This window comes from Protopterus annectens, chromosome 2.part1, assembly GCF_019279795.1.
Source record: "Protopterus annectens isolate FY-2018-M chromosome 2.part1, PAN1.0, whole genome shotgun sequence".
NCBI lineage: Eukaryota > Metazoa > Chordata > Ceratodontiformes > Protopteridae > Protopterus > Protopterus annectens.
Genome location: NC_056729.1, coordinates 757,055,362 through 757,077,194, shown reverse-complemented (window position 1 = coordinate 757,077,194; position 21,833 = coordinate 757,055,362). Strand labels below are relative to the sequence as shown.

Sequence of the window (21,833 nt, the reverse complement as noted above, 5' to 3'; positions counted from 1 at the left end):
GAGTGTATGGCAAATTTTAACGGATGCCACTAGAGAACCAGGCATCAATGATTTTATTTCTATAAAGCCGTTTTTGTTATTGCAATAAGCATTTGATGAAGGGTAGGGCATTTGAATGAGGTTTTGTAGTATTAGAAAGACAATCTAAATTAAAAATTGTTAAATGCATGGGATATGCATGTTAAAGGATGAACTGTGTGTATAAAGTGTGGGTTTACTCATCATTTTTTTTATTCAATGTTATTATATGTATTTTTATAGTTATGAATTTATGTGAATGATATTTTATAATATTATGTTTTAAGTATGCTTATAATAAATTAATGTGTGCAATGATATTTATAAGTATTTTTATAGAAAGTTTATATACAGATGTAGTTCCAAGAGTTGATACGTTGGCACTTTAATTTTTTAAGTAGGGAAGTTTGGCACCTAAAAAGGGATGTAAAAATATTCAAATTTGATTTATGGAATTTGGCACCAAAAAGTATTTAAAAGTTATTGAATTAATTGAGTCATCTGGTCTGAAGAAGTCTGCATCTTGCAGATGAAAGCGCTTACTACTACTTGTATTATTTTATGTGGATGTAGTACGAGTGTTTAGTCTGTCATTAAAATCTTTTATTTCATCCTTACTCGAGTCGTGTATCACTCGCAACCTTATACAGGAGCTTAGCCGGAGTGGCCGTCTTTATGTTTTAATGTTACCAAATAAAAATAAAATAAATTTAATAAATGGAGGCAGAAGTCATGCCATGAATTACATAATGAAATCTGTAAGTAGCTTCTACCTTACCCTCATATGGCTATCTCCAGCATGCATCTGATAGGTTCACTACAGACTGTAAAGTGGATATAAGGAAAATCAGCACCTCTGAATCAAAGGTTATAGTTCCGTTCCAGATAAAACACTGCTTTTTTTACTGATGTTGCTGAAGCAGCTACCTGTGGAGGAGGAGCTTATCACAATGGCACTTTAATCACCTTATGATACTTAATGTAATAATACATTTTTATCACATGCCTAACGTCTTTGAATTGAAATAAATCCATGTAACATCTAGTTTCTTGTGTTATTATGGTGTACTGCACACATTACATTTTTGTACCTCTTGTTATCTCTGTGTTGACATTCCTGTCCAGTATATTATATCTCTAGCACTTTTCCTTGAACTCAATTATTCTAAAATATGACTCATACATATATTCTCTCATACATACTTTCTTTTATTTGGTTGTTACAATAATCCTGTAAATTTTGAACATTAAACTCTGGACAAAGCGTATTTCATTCTTCAATGAAAAAATGGATTTGTATTCTAAGTGGTGATTGCTGTCTTGCCACCCTCTTATCATGATGTCTTTTAATAGCTGTATTTTGAGTCAGTGTGGTAAGTATCTGAAGTTATTCCAGTTTTTATTATGTCAATGGGAACTGTAGTATTTGTTAAAGAATCTCTAGTCCTCCTGCTAGGAAATCTTCATGCTGCTTTGATAAAACTGCACTTCTCAAAATGCTCTATATATACTTCCTGGAATGGTCAGTCTTTCACTTTCTGGTCATATGCCTGCAGATATAACATCATCTGCAATTTCACTGGTGTATTGTACATAGACTTTCTGAAATCAATTGAAAGGAGTTGTGGTATGTTTTACTTCACTCACACACACACACACACACACACACACACACACACACACACACACAATATTGTTTATTTAAGCAGGCCACTTTTCTTTTACATAATGTGATCATAACTGCCATGTACCATTCTGACTGGAACCCACTTCTAATAATTCTTATTTTGTAATTGCTCTTATTTAATTTAAGAGTGTTCTGTCTCAGTCTGTTCAGAAACAGTATAATTGATTTCTCATGTTAATCTCGCACCTGAACTGACCCAGTCAAATCATTGCTTATGGTCACAATACTTTTGAAACCTTCATTTACTTATGCATCCCTTTGAAATATGTCTGTTTTCAAAAAGATATAAAACAGAAGTCTTGCAAATCTGAACCTTCCTAATGATGGATTAAATGCACATAACTTCCAGAGTTCCTTATCTAGCTTCATCTAAGAATCCACTGACAAAATCTATGACAGAAAAGAATGTTACATTTTGTAAGTTGATGCTGGTTTCTCAGATGTTAAATTTATTCAGATCAGGCCGAGTAATACAAATGAAAGGCTTGTCTTACTTGCTTGGAGTGACATTACAATTCATCAATTTTTGTTGGCTGTGTATGTTTGTTAATAACATGTTAGTTTCCCATTTGGGTGAATACCATCTCAGTTCTACTCCTGAGAGCTACTGGTGCTTTCCTTCAAGCCTACTATACTGGCATCTTGACTTATTTAAATATAAATTTCTTATGGGAAGGTACCTATCTCAACAACAAAAAAAAAATCATCACAATCCTACAGTATATGCTTGACATGGATCTGCCCAATATAAAAGCTAACACTGCAGTGATGTGACTGTTCTTGACATTTTTTTACCAAGTAGCTGTATACTCTGATAAAATGTTTAACCATGACCAGTGTCTCTTAACTCATTATGGCCGGGTGATGCCTGTAGATGTTTCTGCAGCTATACCCTACTGATGCCTCCAGATGTCAAATATTACCTGTTCATATTTGCATTAAAAATTCTAAACCATGCTACTTAAAATATATTAAAATATTTCATCTTAAAGCTTACACAATGGCAAACATAACTGTAGTGAAAGTTGAACTAAGTCTAGTGCAGTTAACTAAATAATTGCTCATATGATATTTATATATATATATATATATATATATATATATATATATATATATATATATATATATATATATATATATATATTCTCATAAATGTCATGCTTTTCTAAATATCTCAACAACCAAGTAACAAAGACAGAACTGCTTAGCCTCATATAAAAGCACTCAAATGGATGAACAAAATGCTCTGAGCAGAATGTATGTAACCTGAGTGGTTGCAGAGATATTGTAAGTTATTTACAAAAATATTACAAATGTAATACTTACTAGGTTTACCGTGGCATATAAAATCCAGTTTAAAACCTATAACCTAAAGAATGTGATAACTATAAAAATAGTTTGTGCTGAAGAGTTTGCCATTTATACTTCATCAGTAACCCCTATTTTTCCAGAGATATGTACATTTGTTTAAAATATGAGGACATGATTTGATTCTATCAAAAAAGAAGTTTTAGGGCAAACTTCCAGAGGTGCATTGGAGCAAATGAGTTAAGGCAAATACCTAATCAAATGTCACTATATAAAGAGGATCTTGTATATATATATATATATATATATATATTTTTTTTTTAATCTGCATTAGTATCTTTTGACCGACTAGGTTTACTTGATATAATAGATTTACAAGTACTGTGTGTACTGCATTCGGATACAATGTATTAAACGTATTTTCTGAGATATTACACTTTGCCCTTCTGCTTAATTAAAATGCAGCAGTTTGTTTATTAATTATGTGAGTTTCCTGTAGTAATCTGATTGACTGTTCTGGTTCACTGCTTCTTTATTTTTCTGATTTTACAACAACAGTTCATTCTAATAGTGACTAAATAACACATATTTTCTTTTGAACACTCTAAAATTTTCTTCATGTTTGCCAAAGTATTCTTTTTACCACAGCTTCTAGAAAACTGATTAAATGCTGGACAATTTTTCTTGTGCTCCTAGTTGCACAAGGTTAGAAGTTCAGTTGTTTTATACCTACTCTGGACAACACGGTTGTATTTTCCATTGTCATTAGAGTTACTGTACATTTTTTACTTTATGCTTCATTTTATGTATTACTTGATTAACCTTTTCCATACATACTTTCATTTATTTAATTCCTTTAATTGTGTATTTGTCCTCAAGTCTGTTTCTACTCAAAACCTGCCCTTTATTTGATCATTTCATATAACATAAAGCACTCTGTCTTGTAACACTGATTCAAGCTTTTCAGAGCATTCATGGTTTTTAACTTAATTCTTTTGTTTACAGGATTTGACTTGATTCTTTATTTTATTATTTTATATGCTCATATTTGTTTACCAGGATAGTCTGACTTAAAAAAAAATGTCTGTGGTGGCTATGCGTGGTAGAAGTGATACTTGTGTTTTGAAGTACTGCAAGTGCTACCAATGAGCATCACAGCAGACATTGGGATATGCTTTTTACCCTCAGCATGGCAGACACTGGCTTATGCTTTTTACTCCCAGCACAGCAGACATCAGATATGCTTTTTACCCAAAGCACAAAAGACATTGGGACATGCTTTTTACCCTCAGCACGGCACATACTGGGATATTCTTTTTACCCTCAGCACGGCAGACATTGGGACATGTTTTTTACCCTCAGCATGGCAGACATTGGGATGTGATTTTTACTCTCAGCACAGCAGACATTGGGATATGCTTTTTACCCTCAGCATGGCAGACATTGGGATATGCTTTTTACCCACAGCATTGTAGACATTGGGATATGCTTTTACCCTCAGCACAGCAGACATTGGGATATGTTTTTTTACCCTCAGCACGGCAGACACTGGGATATGCTTTTTACCCTCAGCATGGTAGACATCGGGACATACTTTATACCTTTAGCATGGCAGACATTGATTTTTACTCTCAGCACAGCAGACATTGGGATATGCTTTTTACCCTCAGCACGGCAGACACTGGGATATGCTTTTTACCCTCAGCACAGCAGATATTGGAATATGCTTTTAACCTTCAGCACAGCAGACATCAGGATGTGCTTTTTTCCCTCAGCATGGCAGACATTGGGATATGCTTTCTACTATCAGCACGGCAGACATCGGGACATGCTTTTTACCCTCAGCACGGCAGACACTGAGATATTCTTTTTACCCTCAGCACAGCAGACACTGGGATATGCTTTTTACCCTCAGCACGGCAGACATCTGGATATGTTTTTTACCCTCAAAACAGCAGACATTGAGATATCCTTTTTACTTTCAGCACAGCATACATCGGGACATGCTTTTTACCCTCAGCACAGCAGACATTGGGATATGCTTTTTACCCTCAGCTGGTAATACTGACAAATGTCTGTTGAACACTTGTTCTTTAAGTGAATTAGAATCCATCCATCCTTCCATCCATCCACAATCCCTTTTATATTAGCTGAAAATATGTTTGTCTTTGTCCAGAATTCTTCAGAGAAGCATATGAGAGTAATGAATATCCCTGGTTTCTTTTTACATTTCGGAAAGGTAAGAGCAAGAAGGTGAGTCACGATTTCTGAGTTTAAAACCACTGCATTTCTGAAGCCAGCAATGATTCCGTAATTGCAGGTCTCTTGTTAAAAAATCAAATCACTGGAGTGTGTCAGTGTAATATTGCATGTATTTTCCATGTTCACCATTAATGTCTGACATTAAAATTGTGCTCTTCTGTAGCTGGCAGGCACACAATAGGGAAGCAACATTAGCTAGAAGGCTGTATCCTTTACTTTTTGGCACACTACATAAACAAAATAGAAGCAGACCTGGTCAATAACGAATACTACAAGGTTTTGGACCTTAAAACAGCATTGATAAACTGATTAAAATCTTAAAATCCTGGAAAAAAGCAATTTGATTTCTTTTGAAGAATTGAATTACATGCATGCCCTTTCCATAGTCTGGGAATGTTTTTTGGAATCCCTAAAATGCATAAGGATGGTTATGATACACCTTTTAGACACATAATGCCTAATAAAAGAAATAAGACTAAAAAAATCTCAGCGTTCATTGATTCACTTTTAAACCCAATAGTCCAAATCTACACCACCTTTTTAAAAGACTCTTGGGCATTTTTAAATGATCTCTTTCTTCATTGACCAAGGAGAGCAGTCTGGGTACTTTTGACACTGAATATTGAATCCTGCTACACGGACATTACACATACTGAAGAACTTGAATACCTAAGATCATTTTTCCATAACCATTCCACTTTTTCCGATGGCAAGATTGACAAAATTTGCACCGTTATTTCCACAGTACCACAGGGAAACTTTTTCCACATCAATGGTGTTATTTATTAGCAAATAAAGGGAGTGGCGATGGGCTCTAAAATGGCCCCTTAATATGCCAATCATGTTCTTAGTGGCTGGGAAACAATCACACTCATCCACCTGCTTGGCTTTCAACTCACCAGATTATACAGATGTTACACTGATGATATGTTTTTGTGTGGCAGTGTTCACAGCAATACCTTGATTCTTTTATATGCTCCGTATCCAATAGCATTCCGTTTCTTAATCTTAAAATCTCAGGCTGTGGCTCTGTTGTACAATTCTTGGCTATGGAGATCACTCTTGACATTGATTCTCTTTGCTGGGATTCCAATATTTTTAATAAGACTACTTACAGAACAATTATTTATACTTCAACAGTCAGCATCCTTTTTTCATAAAGAAGAATATTACTCACGGACAATTCATTAGATATTCCCAAATTATTAGTAATGATGATCATTTTTCTTAGGGACTGCAGTTTATTAGCCCAAGATTCTGAGTGAAGAAATTTTCACCGAAGTCAGCGGAGCATGGTGGTCCAAATTGAAACCAGCACTTACTTACAGATTTCAGCAAGGGTCCAACCAAAATGCTGCTTTGGACCAAACCCCTCAGTCCCCCAATCAGAGTACTTATTTGGACCAATCCTCCCTTACAATCTTTCAGGACAGCAGATTGGACCAAACACTTAGTTTTCCTCTCCCAATTTGTTTGGATCTTAAACCTATACGTGACATTATTACCAAGAACTGGGAAATTCTAAGGAGTAACAGAAATATCATTGCCATTTTGTGGGATGCATCTGAATTCTCATATAAAAAGACTAAGTCTACATTTATTATGAAAAGGCTAGCTAATATAGCAACACATTTTAGTACAACACACACACACACACACACACACACACACACACACACACACACACACACACACACACAGACAAAATAATCCACCAAGAGCTTGTAGAATCAAAGACAACCAGCTGGATTAGCGTTAAAAATTTTATTCTTTGCTTTTGTCAAAAGACTTCCTCAGAACAACCAACAAGCTCTCGTTGGATTATTTTGTATGGCTTTTTGTGCTTCTACCTGGTTGTTTAGTGTCAGTTTTTCTTCTTCACATTTTAGTACAAGCCAAAAGCAACTCAAAATCAAAACAAGACCTTCACATTGAACACAAAACTAGGTAAATAGCCAACCAATGCTTTTACATTATCATACTATATATTTCAATAATGCATTTTTGACCAGGGCTGAAGTACTCAGCACTTCATGTTAGCTGCAGCAAGGAGTTTTTTTTAGTTTAAAAAATAAACATTTTTTTGGACCTCACGTCAAAGTTTCGGGGGAGGGGGGCATGGAGAAATGGACCTGAAGTGCTAAGTGCACATCTGAGCACAACTATAAGCATGAAAAAATGCATTCCAAGCCCCCAATACAACCTATACAGCCTATCATGTATTATTTCATGCTTATGTTATTAATAGTAAGCACACATTGATATCCCTCTGTTTTATAGGCATTGTTTTATGAAGTGTTCCCTAATTGTTGGTTATGAGCAAATGCTGTTTTGTATTTGCATAACAAACCATGACAGAAATTCCTGTAAATTATTTCAGTTATTGCTAGCTTTACAACAGGGACATTTTCCACAATAATACAGTAGTACATTATTGATTTTGCTTTTTAGCTGACCGCAGTGCAACAAGTATTTAAGTGTGCTTTCATTCTCTAGCATATGATGTCCCTATGTACCAGTGCTGGGCAGGGTGAAGTAGGCAGCTGTCTCAGGCACAAGCTGTTAGGGACTCTGATTGACAGTGCAGCTGAGTTGCTAATAAGGGACAAGCACAACATTGGCAATTGTTTTACCAGCCACAGGTGACATCTCAAGGTTGCTTAAATGACTTTTAGCGTGGTTGCATCTTATTAACTGTAGCAAAGACCTTTTTTCCTTTTCATCCTAAATGCTGGAGGTGTGAACCCCTCTGTCTCTCTCAACTTAAAGTTGAGTGGGTGCTACTCTGGTGACTGCCCAGGGCACCACTTCACTCATGATTGATCTGATGTCTCTAAGGATGTATGCTGAGGATATAATGTTTCCTCTCTATTAATGACTGCAGGGGATCTTTCACTGTACATGAAGCACCTGTTATGCAAGCAATAATGACCAATAGGGTGTGTGTTACTGTGTAAATCCCCACCCGGGGTACACCTAGAAGGGTGTTATTTACAAAATATCACTTAGCATGGAGGCATTATTGTACTTGGAGAATGGCCAGTCACTAAAATTGCTGTGTTATACTTAATTTTTATCACTATTATTATTTCTAGACTTTTGATGTAAAATAATTCCACAGCCTAATATTTCAAACTTGTAGTATATGTAAATGGTATTGGAGGAAGTATTTTTACATCTGGAATATAAGGTTTTCAAAAAAATATTCAGAGATTTGCCTAATTTTCTGGTCCCTTACTGATCAAATTTGTGCTTTACTGGCAATCATTGGAAAGTGAAGGCAATAAATAATGACACACAACTGAGTTTCAGAAAGTATTTCTTTCACAAAAGGCATGGTAAAACAAATAATTTTATTTTAGTAACTTTCTCATTTTATATAACCAATGTTTAAAATCTGTTCCAATTTTTTACCCTTTATTTTCGCCATACCTCTCAACCTCTAAGCTCAAGAAATTTTGACAAATTACAATATAATCGAGGGCAAGGTATAAATAAGGTACAGATTTTAAATATTGCTCTTATAAACTTTGAAAGTTGCTAGAATAACAGAATTTGTGTCGGCATGCATTTTCTAAAGGATAAGAAGTTAAAAAGTGAAATGTATGTCACCATTTAGTGACTTCACTCCTGTACAATTTACCAGAAAACCACACATTTTAGGAGGAACAATCTGATAATTAGTAGGCAAAAAAATACAAACAGTTGAGTGGTATGGTCCCCTCCCCCTTTATTTTTGGATTTATTCAAATTTCTTGAGCTAAGAAGTTGAGGGGTATGCATAACTTTTAACTGTTGCTGCTACTGGTCGACCACTTTCACTCTCACACACACGAACATGAGTCTACTTTCATGCACACCAGTACAAACACACACACACACGCACACACACACACACACACACACACACACACACACACACACACACACACACACACACACACACACACACACACACACACACACACACACACACACACCCATGCATACACACACACACATGCACACACACTTTTTTTTAACATTCTCTGTTTATTTTAATTTTATGCTTGCTAAACAGCAAAAGTGCTGCTTTGCCAGTGTAAAATAATGGCGACCATTAGCTTCCTTACTTTACGAGCTTCGTGGCACCTTAATATGCTGCTGTGAAGTGGAGGGCTTATTTTTCAGCAGACATTACCTCTATATTAGCACCCTACTGGAGAACATCTGTTCTCCAATCATGGAGCCGTTGTACAGGTCACCCACTCAATATTATGTTGTAGTGTGCATACTGCATTAGTAAATTTGATTTTATAGAGAAGGATCTACAAAGTTGACTATATACATTTAACAAAAAGTGCTTTACAACAATATTAGTGCTGCAATTAATCATATAAAATAGTACTAAAAAAACAAACCAAAACCAAACCAAAACAAAAAAGTATCACAATAGTAAATTCTTTGTTCATGCATACAACAGTACATTTGTATGTTTTTTACAGATTTCTTCTTACTCATGAACACAGTAGTTAGACCTTGCAATGCTTTGATTGCACTTAGTAAATGTTGTCCCCCTGGATTCTCAAAAGCTTGCATGGAGTGCATGATCAGTGCAGGAGCTCAGGTAAGCAATGTCTGCCGTGCGATCCAGGAACAGTCTGCAGGGGCGTGCACGATCACTCCTGCACTAATCTTACACGGACTAAGCCCTGGTATGCAAGTCACCCCTTTTTCAGGTGTAATCCATGCAAATGAGGGGATTTTGCAAACCAGGAAGCTTGCAACAGTCTGTGCAAGACTAGTGTTATCTGCAGAAATGTACTCGGTTAGCAACCTTGTACATTTCTGCAAAATCCAAAACGGAGCTGTGACAGCCCCAAATAAAGGCTGCATATCATGTAGTAAGCATGTCAATGGCCACGTATAAGGCCATTGGCATTGCAAACAAAAAAATAAATACTAAATTCAATTTTTATTTTTTTTTAGCCGATCTCGACTGTTTAAGTGTAGGGCAGTGGCGCACAAATGGGATTGGGGGGAGATAATAAAATAAACCTAAAATAAGCAGTCTAACTAAAATCACTATTCTGCCATGCATGTCAATGGCAGGCAGAAGACAACCTGACAAGTAAGTAGTGGTTGCTAAGGGGGGAGGCTCAGTGTAAGACATGTAACTATACATTACCAGGCAATCCTATGCAAATGAGGGGAAGGATAGTGAATCTCAGTTTTCCCCAGCATGTGAGTCAGGTCCCAAGAGTGTAAGAGTAGATATAGCTTGGTGCAAGCCTAGGAGTAAGGTGACATCATGGGGGTGTGCCAGGCATACTGTAAGTAGACTGGAGCCGTGGGCTCGGGTTTGCTCCTAGCTTAGCACAGCTAAGCTAGAGGGTGTGTCTATACCTGCCTAGCACTCTTTACAAAGTCTAAGTGGATGTGCACGCCGCGCACTGAGTTTTACAGGAAGAAAAAAGAAGTTAAACCAGGAAATAGCATCAGTGTGCACATCTCTGTTTGCACAGCACACACAGGCTTAAATAGGAAGGCAATTGAAAGGGAAAACAGCAGTAGGAAGGGAATCAAGGAGAACTAGGTTAGCTGGCAGGTGAATTGTATCAGAATCAGCCAATTACACAAGCAGCAGACCAGCCCAGCCCAGAACACTACTATAAACTAAGCAAACACCTTCCCCTCTGGTTTATCCCCCACACTGCACCACCAGTGTAAACAAGCAGGGAACTTTTAACACTCACAACAGCAAAAGGATAGGGGCTGTAATAGCTATCATACAACTTGTGGAAGAGGCTGAGGGTGGTGAGGATGTGAATGCTGTTGACCAACCCACAGTGAGGAGACGGAGAAGAGTGTACAGACCCAGGGTAACCTACGAGGGGCCACATGAGCTGGAGATAGTGGACCGCTATAGGGTGGACAGGGATCTCTTACAGCAAATTGTTGAGCTGTGCTGGCCACACATTACACACAGAACTAACAGAGGGGAACCCATCCCAGTGGATACTAAGGTATGTGTAGGCCAAACAATACTAGCTACAGGTACCTTCCGAAAGCCAACTGGGAATATGATGGGGATTTCACAGGCATCAGCATCCAGGCTACTCCACCAGTTCCTGGATGCCATGTCAGCACATGTCAGTGAGCACGTATATTTCCCCAACACCCGTGAGGCATTGGTCAGCAATATGCAACTGTTCCACCAAATAGCAGAATACCCTGAGGTAGTGGGTGCAATAGACTGCATGCTCATATGCTACAAAGCACCACCCAGTGAGCAGGGTAGGGTTTGCATCAACTGCAAGGGCTTCCCCTCCATCAGCCACCAGGTTGTGTTCAATGCCCAGGGCATAATAATGAATGTGTATGCTGGCTGCCCTGGAAGCTATCACGATTCCCACATCTGGCATCTGACACAGCTGTACCAGAGATTTGCCAATGGAGACATCCCTCACGGTCACCTAGTGGGGGATGCTGGATACACACTGGAGCCATGGCTGATGATACATATCAGAAATGTACACACACCCGAACAAGAACTCTATAATGAGGCACACGCACAGACCAGAATTATAGTAGAGCATGTGTTTGGAATGCTCAAGTCACGGTTCCGGTGCCTGGACATATCCAGTGGAGCCTTGTAGTATGCACCAGCTACAGGTACCCAAATTGTCCTTGTATGTGCCATGCTGCCAATATGATCCTGATGAAACAGCTGCAGCAGGAGCAGCATGGGGCAGGGCCACGCAGCCCCCCCCCCACCATAGCCAAAGCCTGCACAGGCAAAGAGTGACTCAGATGGGAATCAACCTGCGCCTGCCTCAGTAGGCAGAAGGAGGCATGCCCAGTATGTCATGGCCTTGGCAAAGAGGCAATGCTTAGCACATACACTGACACAGGAGGGACCCAGGGAATAACCCTTTCTCTCTGACTCTCACATACAGTAAAAGGGATGCCAAACATTACACTACCTGTGCCTAACCATGTGTAGGGAGTGTACTATGTGCATCTGACATAGGCAGCCCTGCAGTACCACCCTCAATACTGGGACACCCACAAGGTAAGTGACTCACACATGCCAGTTGGGGGGGTCACATACCCAACAACAGTCACAGCCAGCAGGATAGGTGTAGACAAACACAAACAAAGGCTGTGCTATGTCCTCTGAATGAGGCCTATGGGTATCCCCCCAGGCCTACACAGACAGACTACAGCAGGTCAGACAATGGGATGTCAGTTCTGAAGGGTAGGAAGTCAGAAAGTAATATGTAGGTAATTAAAAGCTAAGATCTGTAGTACACTGGTATGTCTCTTGCCAGCATGATAGATAAGACTACAGACTGAAATGGAGTACTCGACATACCAGCACAGTCCTAGCAAATGTGTACAAGTGTCAGGTGTGCCCCTACATCTGACGTAGGAATGTAGTCACAGTCAGGTGTGCTCTGCCCGCAATCCTGTGTAAAAACATAGAAATAGTTAGGTGTGCCCCCCATCCTACGTAGAAATATAGTATCAATCAGGTGTGCCCCCCCACAATCCTGTGTAGAAATGTAGAAATAGTCAGGTGTGCCCCCCCAGCCTATGCAGAAATGTAGTAGCAGTCCATGCCAAATGATCAACGGATACCCTGCAGAGACTAGGCTAGTCACACTCAGTACATGTCCAATGGCCTACTTTGGCAGTCCTGCTGATGTCATCCAATGTGAAATACACCCTTGGGGAAGGAGTGCTCTAATAGTCTCCATGGCGCATACTATAACTGCGTAGTGCTGTAGTGTAATAAACTAGTTAGGTAGGGGCTCAACTCCCAGACATGACCTGTGTGTGTGTGTGTGTGTGTGTGTGTGTGTGTGTGTGTGTGTGTGTGTGTGTGTGTGTGTGTGTGTGTGTGTGTGTGTGTGTGTGTGTGAGACATCTGGGCCCAATGTGGGGTGGGTTTTGCAAATGTCTTTTATGGTGGCCCTATATCACAATGTCCACTGTACAGGGATAATAGATGTGAAATAGCCGAGAAGCTGGGGTGCAAATCCATACCCATACATGTGACATCAGGGCCAGGCAATCACAGTTAGCAACCCCAGTATTACCCAGAGCACACTCTCAATCCATGTCACATACACACACACACATGGCGAGGCAACAGCCAATATGTGTGCAGTACAATGCATATTGGTGACTGATAGTAACTATGGAGTGCTTGCAGTGGCCTACAGAGGGCATGGCAACCTGTCCATCTGTCCAATAGGCAGATATATGCAGACACTGCACCTTCCCCATGTTCCACACTGGACACCTGCAACACCTGTGGTGCCATCACATGTGACCCACAAAGGACATACCATTCCTGAAAACATGTCCTGTATGGACAGATGCCACTGATGCCAGGGAATGGCATTAGCAAGCAATCAATGTAGGTGCAGGGTTAACCTGCTGCCCATTACCAGTTCCTGTCACAGGTGGCCAAGACTGGCACATCTGATGATAATTTGTGTACACAACATGGGCCCAACATCCCAGGTACAGTTCCACATGTCACTGTACATGCATGTGGGAGGTCTGCACATCCCAGACACCATCCATGTCATGGACTAGGGAACACATACATGGCAAGCGGTGACTGGATGGTGGATACAATACCCACCTGTGTGGGCAAATGCAGAAACCACAGGCCTGAGCCGCAATGCAGACCATTGTCATGTGGCCTGATGCCAAGGTATATCCATCACCTAGCCTTGTATAGCCATCTGGCAGAGTCGGCCACCACATACCCGGGCAGAAATGCACCCATGCATGTCAGTACTGGCACCCTGTGTGTTTGTGTGTGTGTTGTATGATGCATGTGATCAGATCCACACTCACTACAACCCCCAATGGCATACTGAAGCATGCTGTCTGATGTCCGACACGTCCCCATATCCTTTGCCCATATAATTTCCGTGTGACCCATGTGGTGCATGTGATACCTGCACAGTAATGTGTTGTGGCAATCTCACTAGTGATGAGCTGTATCCCTGGCCCTGCAAAGTGTGTCAATGTGTGTGCATCCCTGTAAGAGTGTGACTGTGTTTATGCTGGCACCTGTTCATGTGGACAGGCACATGTGCATCACCTACCATATAGCTACCATATCCCTGTTGCAGATGTCACTCACCATCACATATATGTTCTGCAGACTCCACAGCAGGTAACCTATGTGGTGCATCCAACAACTGCATATAACTGTGATAGCACTACATAGTCATCGGGGGTTTGATACCCTGTGCTGGTAGGTGTGTGACACAGACATGCTTAGGATTTACTCTCCCACCCCTCCCTGACTTGTTGATGACTTTCTCACTGGTGAATGTGAAGACCTATACCTACTTTCCTTAGGCAGCAGCATGTTTATTTTAGGTAATGCTCATGATCAGCTGATGGCCTCTGCACGAATTGCAGCCCTCCCCTAGCTGATTGTATGTGGAACAGCTGTGGTAACATTCCCATAGCCAATTGCATGGATATCTAGGAACATCATGTTTGTGTTGGTCCTTTTCATTCACTGTGAGCAGAAACTCGCTCTGTTGTTTGTCAAACAGCATCTCAGATGGAGTGGGGATTTACCTCTGACAACATAAACTATGGAAACAGGACAACACACAGGAGGGGGATGTGCCTGTCCTGACTACAGACTGTAAATGCTGCTATACTGCATTCGGAGTAATGTTGGTTTAACAGGGTGTATGTGGATATGGCTGTCCTACATGTATTAATACACACCATGTCAGTTGAATGTTTATGAGGACTCCCCATCTGTAGGGTTATCTGCAGACTGGGCAGTGTGTGGTGGCTTTGGTGAACCGTGTTACCCACAGAACATGTATCTGTGAACTGCAGAAGGTAGTGTGAGAATTGAAGTCTGTAGATGGTGAAAGACATGACAGTTACTGACTTCTTATCCCTCATAGGACATATGTTGCAACAAACCCTGTTACAACAGTAAATATATGATGTTATCACAGCACTGTGTCAATATTGGGCCTGTGTATGGGCTTCCAGCCACAACTCAGTCAACCTTTGTACATATGTCATGCATTAAGAGGTGCATATGTGCTGTACACCATAATTAGTGTTATCATATCTGATAACAAGCCAGTGAGATATCCGACTGCTAAACATGCTATGTACAGTAGAGGTTATATTTTATGACATAATCTGGACATACTGTGGTTGTTTGTACAGTACTGAGGTCTGTGTACTTATGGTGAATGTTGACGGTGTGTATTGCTAATATGTACCTTGGCCTGTGTACAGACTATGGTAGTTGTCTGATGTTACATGCTGCTCCACTGTATGTTACCATATTGGCTTACATGTTTGTAGGGCCATACACACACATGTCCCATACCACAGTCAGCCATCAGACCAAACTGTGTAGAGGCCCAGTATATGTAGGGTTAGTGTCTGAGTGGCACATATGAGGATGGTCTTGGACAGATAGTCCATATACTGTAATAGTATGCTAGCTTGCCATATGTGGCTGTGGCTGTGTTCTCATTGGTTGTGGTTATGCACTTTCACACAGGTGTATCTTACCCTGTGCTGTGATATGCCTGTACAGCCTGCTATATATGCAGGCACATGTGCATTCCCCCATAGGAGATGTAGGCCAGTGTTGAGCCAATCTGCCTGTAGCCTGCACAGTGCATTGTTACATGCCTAGCAACTTAGTGTACTTACCAAGTGAGATGTCTTGTGCAGATACTTGCCAGATGTACTGCTGCCGGGCCACCCTTAACAGTCATGCATGTCATACAGAGCAGTGGGATGCTGTGCAGATGCAGGTCAATATCTAGTGGGTAGTATGTGGCCATGGCACCCCTGTACCAGCAGTTATTATTTGTCAGGCCAGACAAGGGTGTGTGAATGCATAACCTATGGTGGCATATGTATACCAGTCATCATGTGTTATACCCAACTTCATGGCTGTTAACATCCCTATTGTCAGGCATGGTACACATGTTTTGCACTAAGGGGTCTGTGTATACCTCTGGACTGTACAGAGTGTGTCAGAATGTCCACACATATTAGCCAATATCGCTGCTGCAGTCAACAGGGGCAGTGCATGCTAGCAGCAGTGCTCTACTATGATGTCCTTAGGATGTCTGTCAGTAGTCAATGGCACACATGTGGAAAGCAGATGTGACCTCCCATACACACCATGTCTGTGAAGACAATCCCAATTGCAGTAGCAATAGTATATAGAACGGTATTCGTACACAAATAAAGGTTTTCCATTTCTGCAAACCTGTGTGTGGTGTTTTGTCCTATGACCTCTCTGTGGGTATATGTTGCAGGCAATGATTGTCATTTGTATGGGTGCCCCATACAGTGTCCAGTTGTTCAGGTGTGAACTGTAGGCATAGTGCCTGTTCCATATTTTGTGCACAGTCTACATATGTATCTTACTGTACATATCTCTGCATGTGTATGTGTAGTCACATGTATATCTATATATGTATATATATATATATATATATATATGTATATATATATATATATATATATATATATATATATATATATATATATATATATATATATATATCTGTATCTGCATATATGTGTCTGTGTATATGTATCCTGGGGATGTTGATAGCTTCCACATTTTACATTTCCTATGGGAGCCAAACTGTACTGCATGATATGTTACCAATTCCAGCCTGACATCATGCAAGTGGGCTGTAGTACTGTTAACATCTTGTGTCCATGTCATGTCAGGTCCTGGTTATGGGATCTGCAGCACTTGGTAGTGTATTGCAGGGCAGATGTGTTTGGCTGTAGGAGGGTATGCCTATTTGTACAAGACATATATTGTTTGGGGCCTCTCAATCCCATTAATGGTGCATGTGGACATATTTGTTTTTGTTAATCTACCATTGCTATCTACAGATGTATATATCTGCTTACATATATATGACTATGTCAGTATATACCTACATAGATATATATCTGTGTACATATATGTACCTTGCTGTGTATATGTAGACATACAGGTGTAGACATATATATGCATAAATGTAGGCATTTTGCATGTATATATGTTCATATACATTTATATATGGGTATATATTTCTAAAAATATATATATATATATATATATATATATATATATATATATATATATATATATATATCTTGACATATATAGATATGTTGTATCTGTTTAGATATTAATATATTAACACACACACATACATCTAGATGTTGGTATACATTCTCTGTACTGTTGCATGACTGGGCTGGATGATATGTTTCTGAAAACATCATGCTTGTGTATGGCTGTCATGGCTTAGTAGTAAATCACTTTATCTATGGTGTATAGGGTCTTGGGTTCCAGCCTTGCAGAAGCTGTTTATTTTGTTGCTGGGCAGAACATGGGCCATTGGATACAGAGTGATTAAGGCACCTTAAAGCAGTTGTAAGTAGGTTTGCGTGGGTTTGCGTAGAGCTAAGCACTGCTTACTTCCGGTTACAGTTTCTTATACTCTGTTAGCTTCTAAATTGCTTAATCTGTGTAGGCAGTGCTTACTCCCCTGCAAACAGGCTTATACCCACTGGTGAAAAAAGGGGCACAAAGAGGGAAAGACAGTAAGGAAAATAGTCAGGGATGTGCAGGAAGCGTGTAGGGAAGGTCCATAGCTGCCCATTTCTTCTACAGAAACAGCTGTGCATATACACTGAATTTGGAGGTAGATTTGGACACTCAAACCCCTGGGTGTGGGTGAGGACAGCAATAATTCATTGTGATGCCAATTAGACCGGATTACTTGTGTCCAGTGAACATGTGTGCAAAATGGACAGCTATGTATGGGGCGATACTTTTTTGTGGGAACAGATTGCCTTTATTTTTTTCAGGTGAGAGTGTGATTTTGGGGAGGGGTAGTAGGTATATTTGGGGAAGTAGGTTGGGTAGGTTAACAGATAAGACAAACAAGAAGCATACAGGGGCAGTGTATGACACATGTGGAGGGTAAACACCTTGGACGGGGAGGGGAGTTTGTAAGTTGCAAGCCCATGAGCCCCCAAATGGAAACAATGGGACTGAGGTCCCAACCCATGGGCAGTCTCCACTGTACCTTCACAGCCCCAAAGGTGTCTATGCTGGGGGCTGAGTAGGATGGGCAGGTGCACCCTCTAATTGTGCCACTCGGCCCTCAAGCTGGAGTAGCTGGTCTCAAATCTCCTTGTTGAGCTCCCTACACACCACTGCCCAGACCTGAAGGTGGGGGACAGGTATCTCTCTGCCCCCGCTCCCAAGGAGGGGGGCCAAGCCCCATCCCCTGAGGTGGTTCCACCCGAAGGTGGTGCAGGGCCAATGGAGGAGGAGGTCCCAGGCTGGGCATCAGACGTTCTGGTGGCCGGTGCCATGGCCAGCTGAGGTGGGTTAGGTGGGTCCGCTGGGACTGGCCTTCCCATACGAGCTATGGTGCTGCAGTTTTAAGACAGATATCAATTAGTAATAGTCAACAGCATTCAGGATTAGTTATAACAGCATGCATAGGTATTCCCATTAACCCAAGACACCACATTTGCAACAATTGCAGGGTGAGCAGAACACATGCATATATGGGACAGCAGTGGCCATTACAACAGCAATTGATGGCAACAGGCCACCAATATGGGAGTATATTAACATGGCACATGCATAGAACCAAATATGAATATTTATAAACCAATAAGACATTTGTCCCAACAAATGTTTGCAGTGTACACATACCCATTTAGGTATGTAATTATGTTATTGTTGCACATATCATGGGGGTGAGAGAGAGAGGTCAATTAACAACTTATCCTCGGCTGGGGTGCCTTCAGTGCGGAGTCTGCATGTCCTCCCTGTGGTTGTGTGGGTTTCCTCCGGGTGCTCCGGTTTCCTCCCACATCCCAAAGACATGCTGTAGGTGGATTGGACACTCTAAATTGGCCCTAGGTGTGATTGTGTGCATGGGTGTGCCTTCTGTGGAAGGTTAGGCACTGGACTGGCAACTCGACACTGTAAAACTCCACTGCCAATCATGAGCAGACAGGTGATCCGCTGTGGCAACCCCTAACCAGGAAAAGCTGAAAGAAGAAGAAGATATCCCTGTAGTTTTCACAACTTTCTTAGACACTGCAGTGATCTATCCCTTACATGTATTATTACACTACCCAATGGCCTTACTTTGTACAATGGTACGTTTGTAGATTAGTATATACGTGGACTGTGTCTTACGTATAGTCTACACCTCTTACCTGTTATAGCTGTTGAGAAAATATATTTAACACTACCTGACAAACTTTACACATTCTCCCAGATTCCATGCTTGTAGACAGGTATATGAGTGAACTGTGTTGTACCTGCTGTCTACACCTCTTACCTGTTATAGCTGTGGAGGGAACTTTGTTAACACTACCTGAAAATTCTACACATACTCCCAGATTCCATGCTTGTAGACAAGTATATAAATGAACTGTGTTGTGCCTACAGTCTACACCTCTTACCTGTTATAGGTGTGGAGGAAATCTTTGTTAACACTACCTGACAAATTCTACACATACTCCCAGATTCCATGTTGATGTTATATACATACCTAACAAGCTGCTATTGCACACACTCTGGTCAAGGCTTGACAAGATGCAGGTGTTAATGTGACATATTTTGAGAATAGCTGTCATACACTTTGGGTGAGATGCTACAATGACAGGCTTGTTTTCATATACATTCTCTGACTATGTTCAGGTCTGACTTTCAGTTATATATCAGTAAAAGCTGGCTACATTTCTTGGATTATCACACTGATTTGTCAGGGGAACAGGTTGCTGGACAGCAGATATGGGCCATTTATCTGGACATGCTAGACAGATCAGAACAGTTGAGGGGTATGAATATGCGTACAGCTTACTATCTGAACATTCTGCCACAGTCTGTACAGTTAATGGTTATGATTATGCTTACAGCTTTCTATCTGAACATTCTAGCATATTCTGTACAGTTGTTGGGTCTAATTATGCATACAGCTTTCTATATGAACATTCTCACAGACTCTGTACGGTTGTGGGGGTATGATTATGCATACAACTTACTACCACTCCAGGGATTCAAACCCCTGCTGAGTGTGGTAAGAATATTACAGTTGACATCACAATACACTGTGCTATCAAGGAATTGGTGTGAAGTATTCCACTGTTTTCTGTCTAAGTCTCCCTCAATTGTACAATATGACTGACCTCTTGGGACTTCCAACATTGTTATACTGAACCTCCTACGCATTTTATCTGGGTTTAACAGTGTGGGTAACACTGATTATTACAACAGTACTATTTATAGAATGCAACACTACAACAACATATGAAAGCAGAATATACACAACCACTCCAGGGGTTATACTTTTATTTGGAAAGCAATAAAGGGTCCAGCACCAAAATATTAAACCTTTATTTCCACACAATTTATATGACAGTCTTCCTGCCATATTGTCTAATTTATTCAGTACATCCCATACACAATAAATTTTTATACTGGTACAACACTTTCTAGAACTGTTATATTTATTTGTTATGACAGTGCATGCAAGATTATTACTAAACTTCCTCGCAACGCAGCCTTTGCAGCCTAGCAGCATGGGCTTGCTTGTTCACAGCCCACTCATCTGCAGCTATCAGAGAAATAGTGATATTTATCCATTACTTATCCATAGTATACACAAGCTAGGCAATCATTATCTACGTAGTAGAATGAGTACTTAGTGCTGGGACATCGGCCATCTGCCTTGATTCTTGGAAACACTGCTCCAAGAGATCACCCCTCCAATGCTTCAGGTCAGCATGGTGATGCCTGACCTGCTCACCAGTCTGGGGGATACCAGTGGTACTGGTGTGGTCACAGGTGAGACTGTCCCAGGCCTCTACTTTATACTGAAAGCCCTGGTACTGGCCTTGCAGTAGTCTCTGTTCATGGTGTTTTACCAGGAGCCATACCATGAATCTGGACTCCTGGGTGCCCCAGTGCTGCACTTTAAATTAAGTGCCTTCTCCTACTCCAGCCATTCTGCCTACAGTAGGGAGCTGCAACCAGTTATGGGAAATATTCTTGCCTGTGTGGTTTTAATATGCCTGATTTCCCACACTTTCCTGTGATTGGACAATTTTGAAAAGGCTAAGCTATGGGCACACCTGCTTACCTAATGCTGGCATTGGTTAAAGTGGTATACCACTGGGCAAATTGAGTTAGCCAGCCTACACATTGCTTACACCAAGTAAGCTGAGGTGTGCAATGCTTAGCATTACTTAATATGTAATTAGCATTATATTTTCCTTTTGGCATTGATTTTTTATTCGTTAATGTTATATCTGTGTCTGGTATCTGTGATTCATGTGTACGTACACTTTATGGGGTCCTGGGGATTTAACATTTTATTACAATAGCACCTCACATCTGACCTTACTGCAATACTCCAGTTCACATATTTATGTTGCGGCAGGTTATACAAAATCACACTGCACACAGATTCCTTTCATATGTTCAGTTTGATTTTCCTATGGTGGG

The 21,833-nt window shown here is 40.5% G+C and overlaps 1 protein-coding gene across 1 annotated transcript in view; it reads left to right on the top strand.

Annotated features, from left to right (window-relative positions):
- LOC122794910 (cap-specific mRNA (nucleoside-2'-O-)-methyltransferase 1-like) overlaps window positions 1–21,833 on the top strand; it is a 106,568-nt gene that overhangs the window by 41,210 nt on the left and 43,525 nt on the right. The window contains 2 exon segments of the mRNA XM_044063503.1: window positions 5,190–5,252; window positions 7,165–7,222. Of these exon segments, the coding sequence (XP_043919438.1) occupies window positions 5,190–5,252; window positions 7,165–7,222 (121 nt within the window).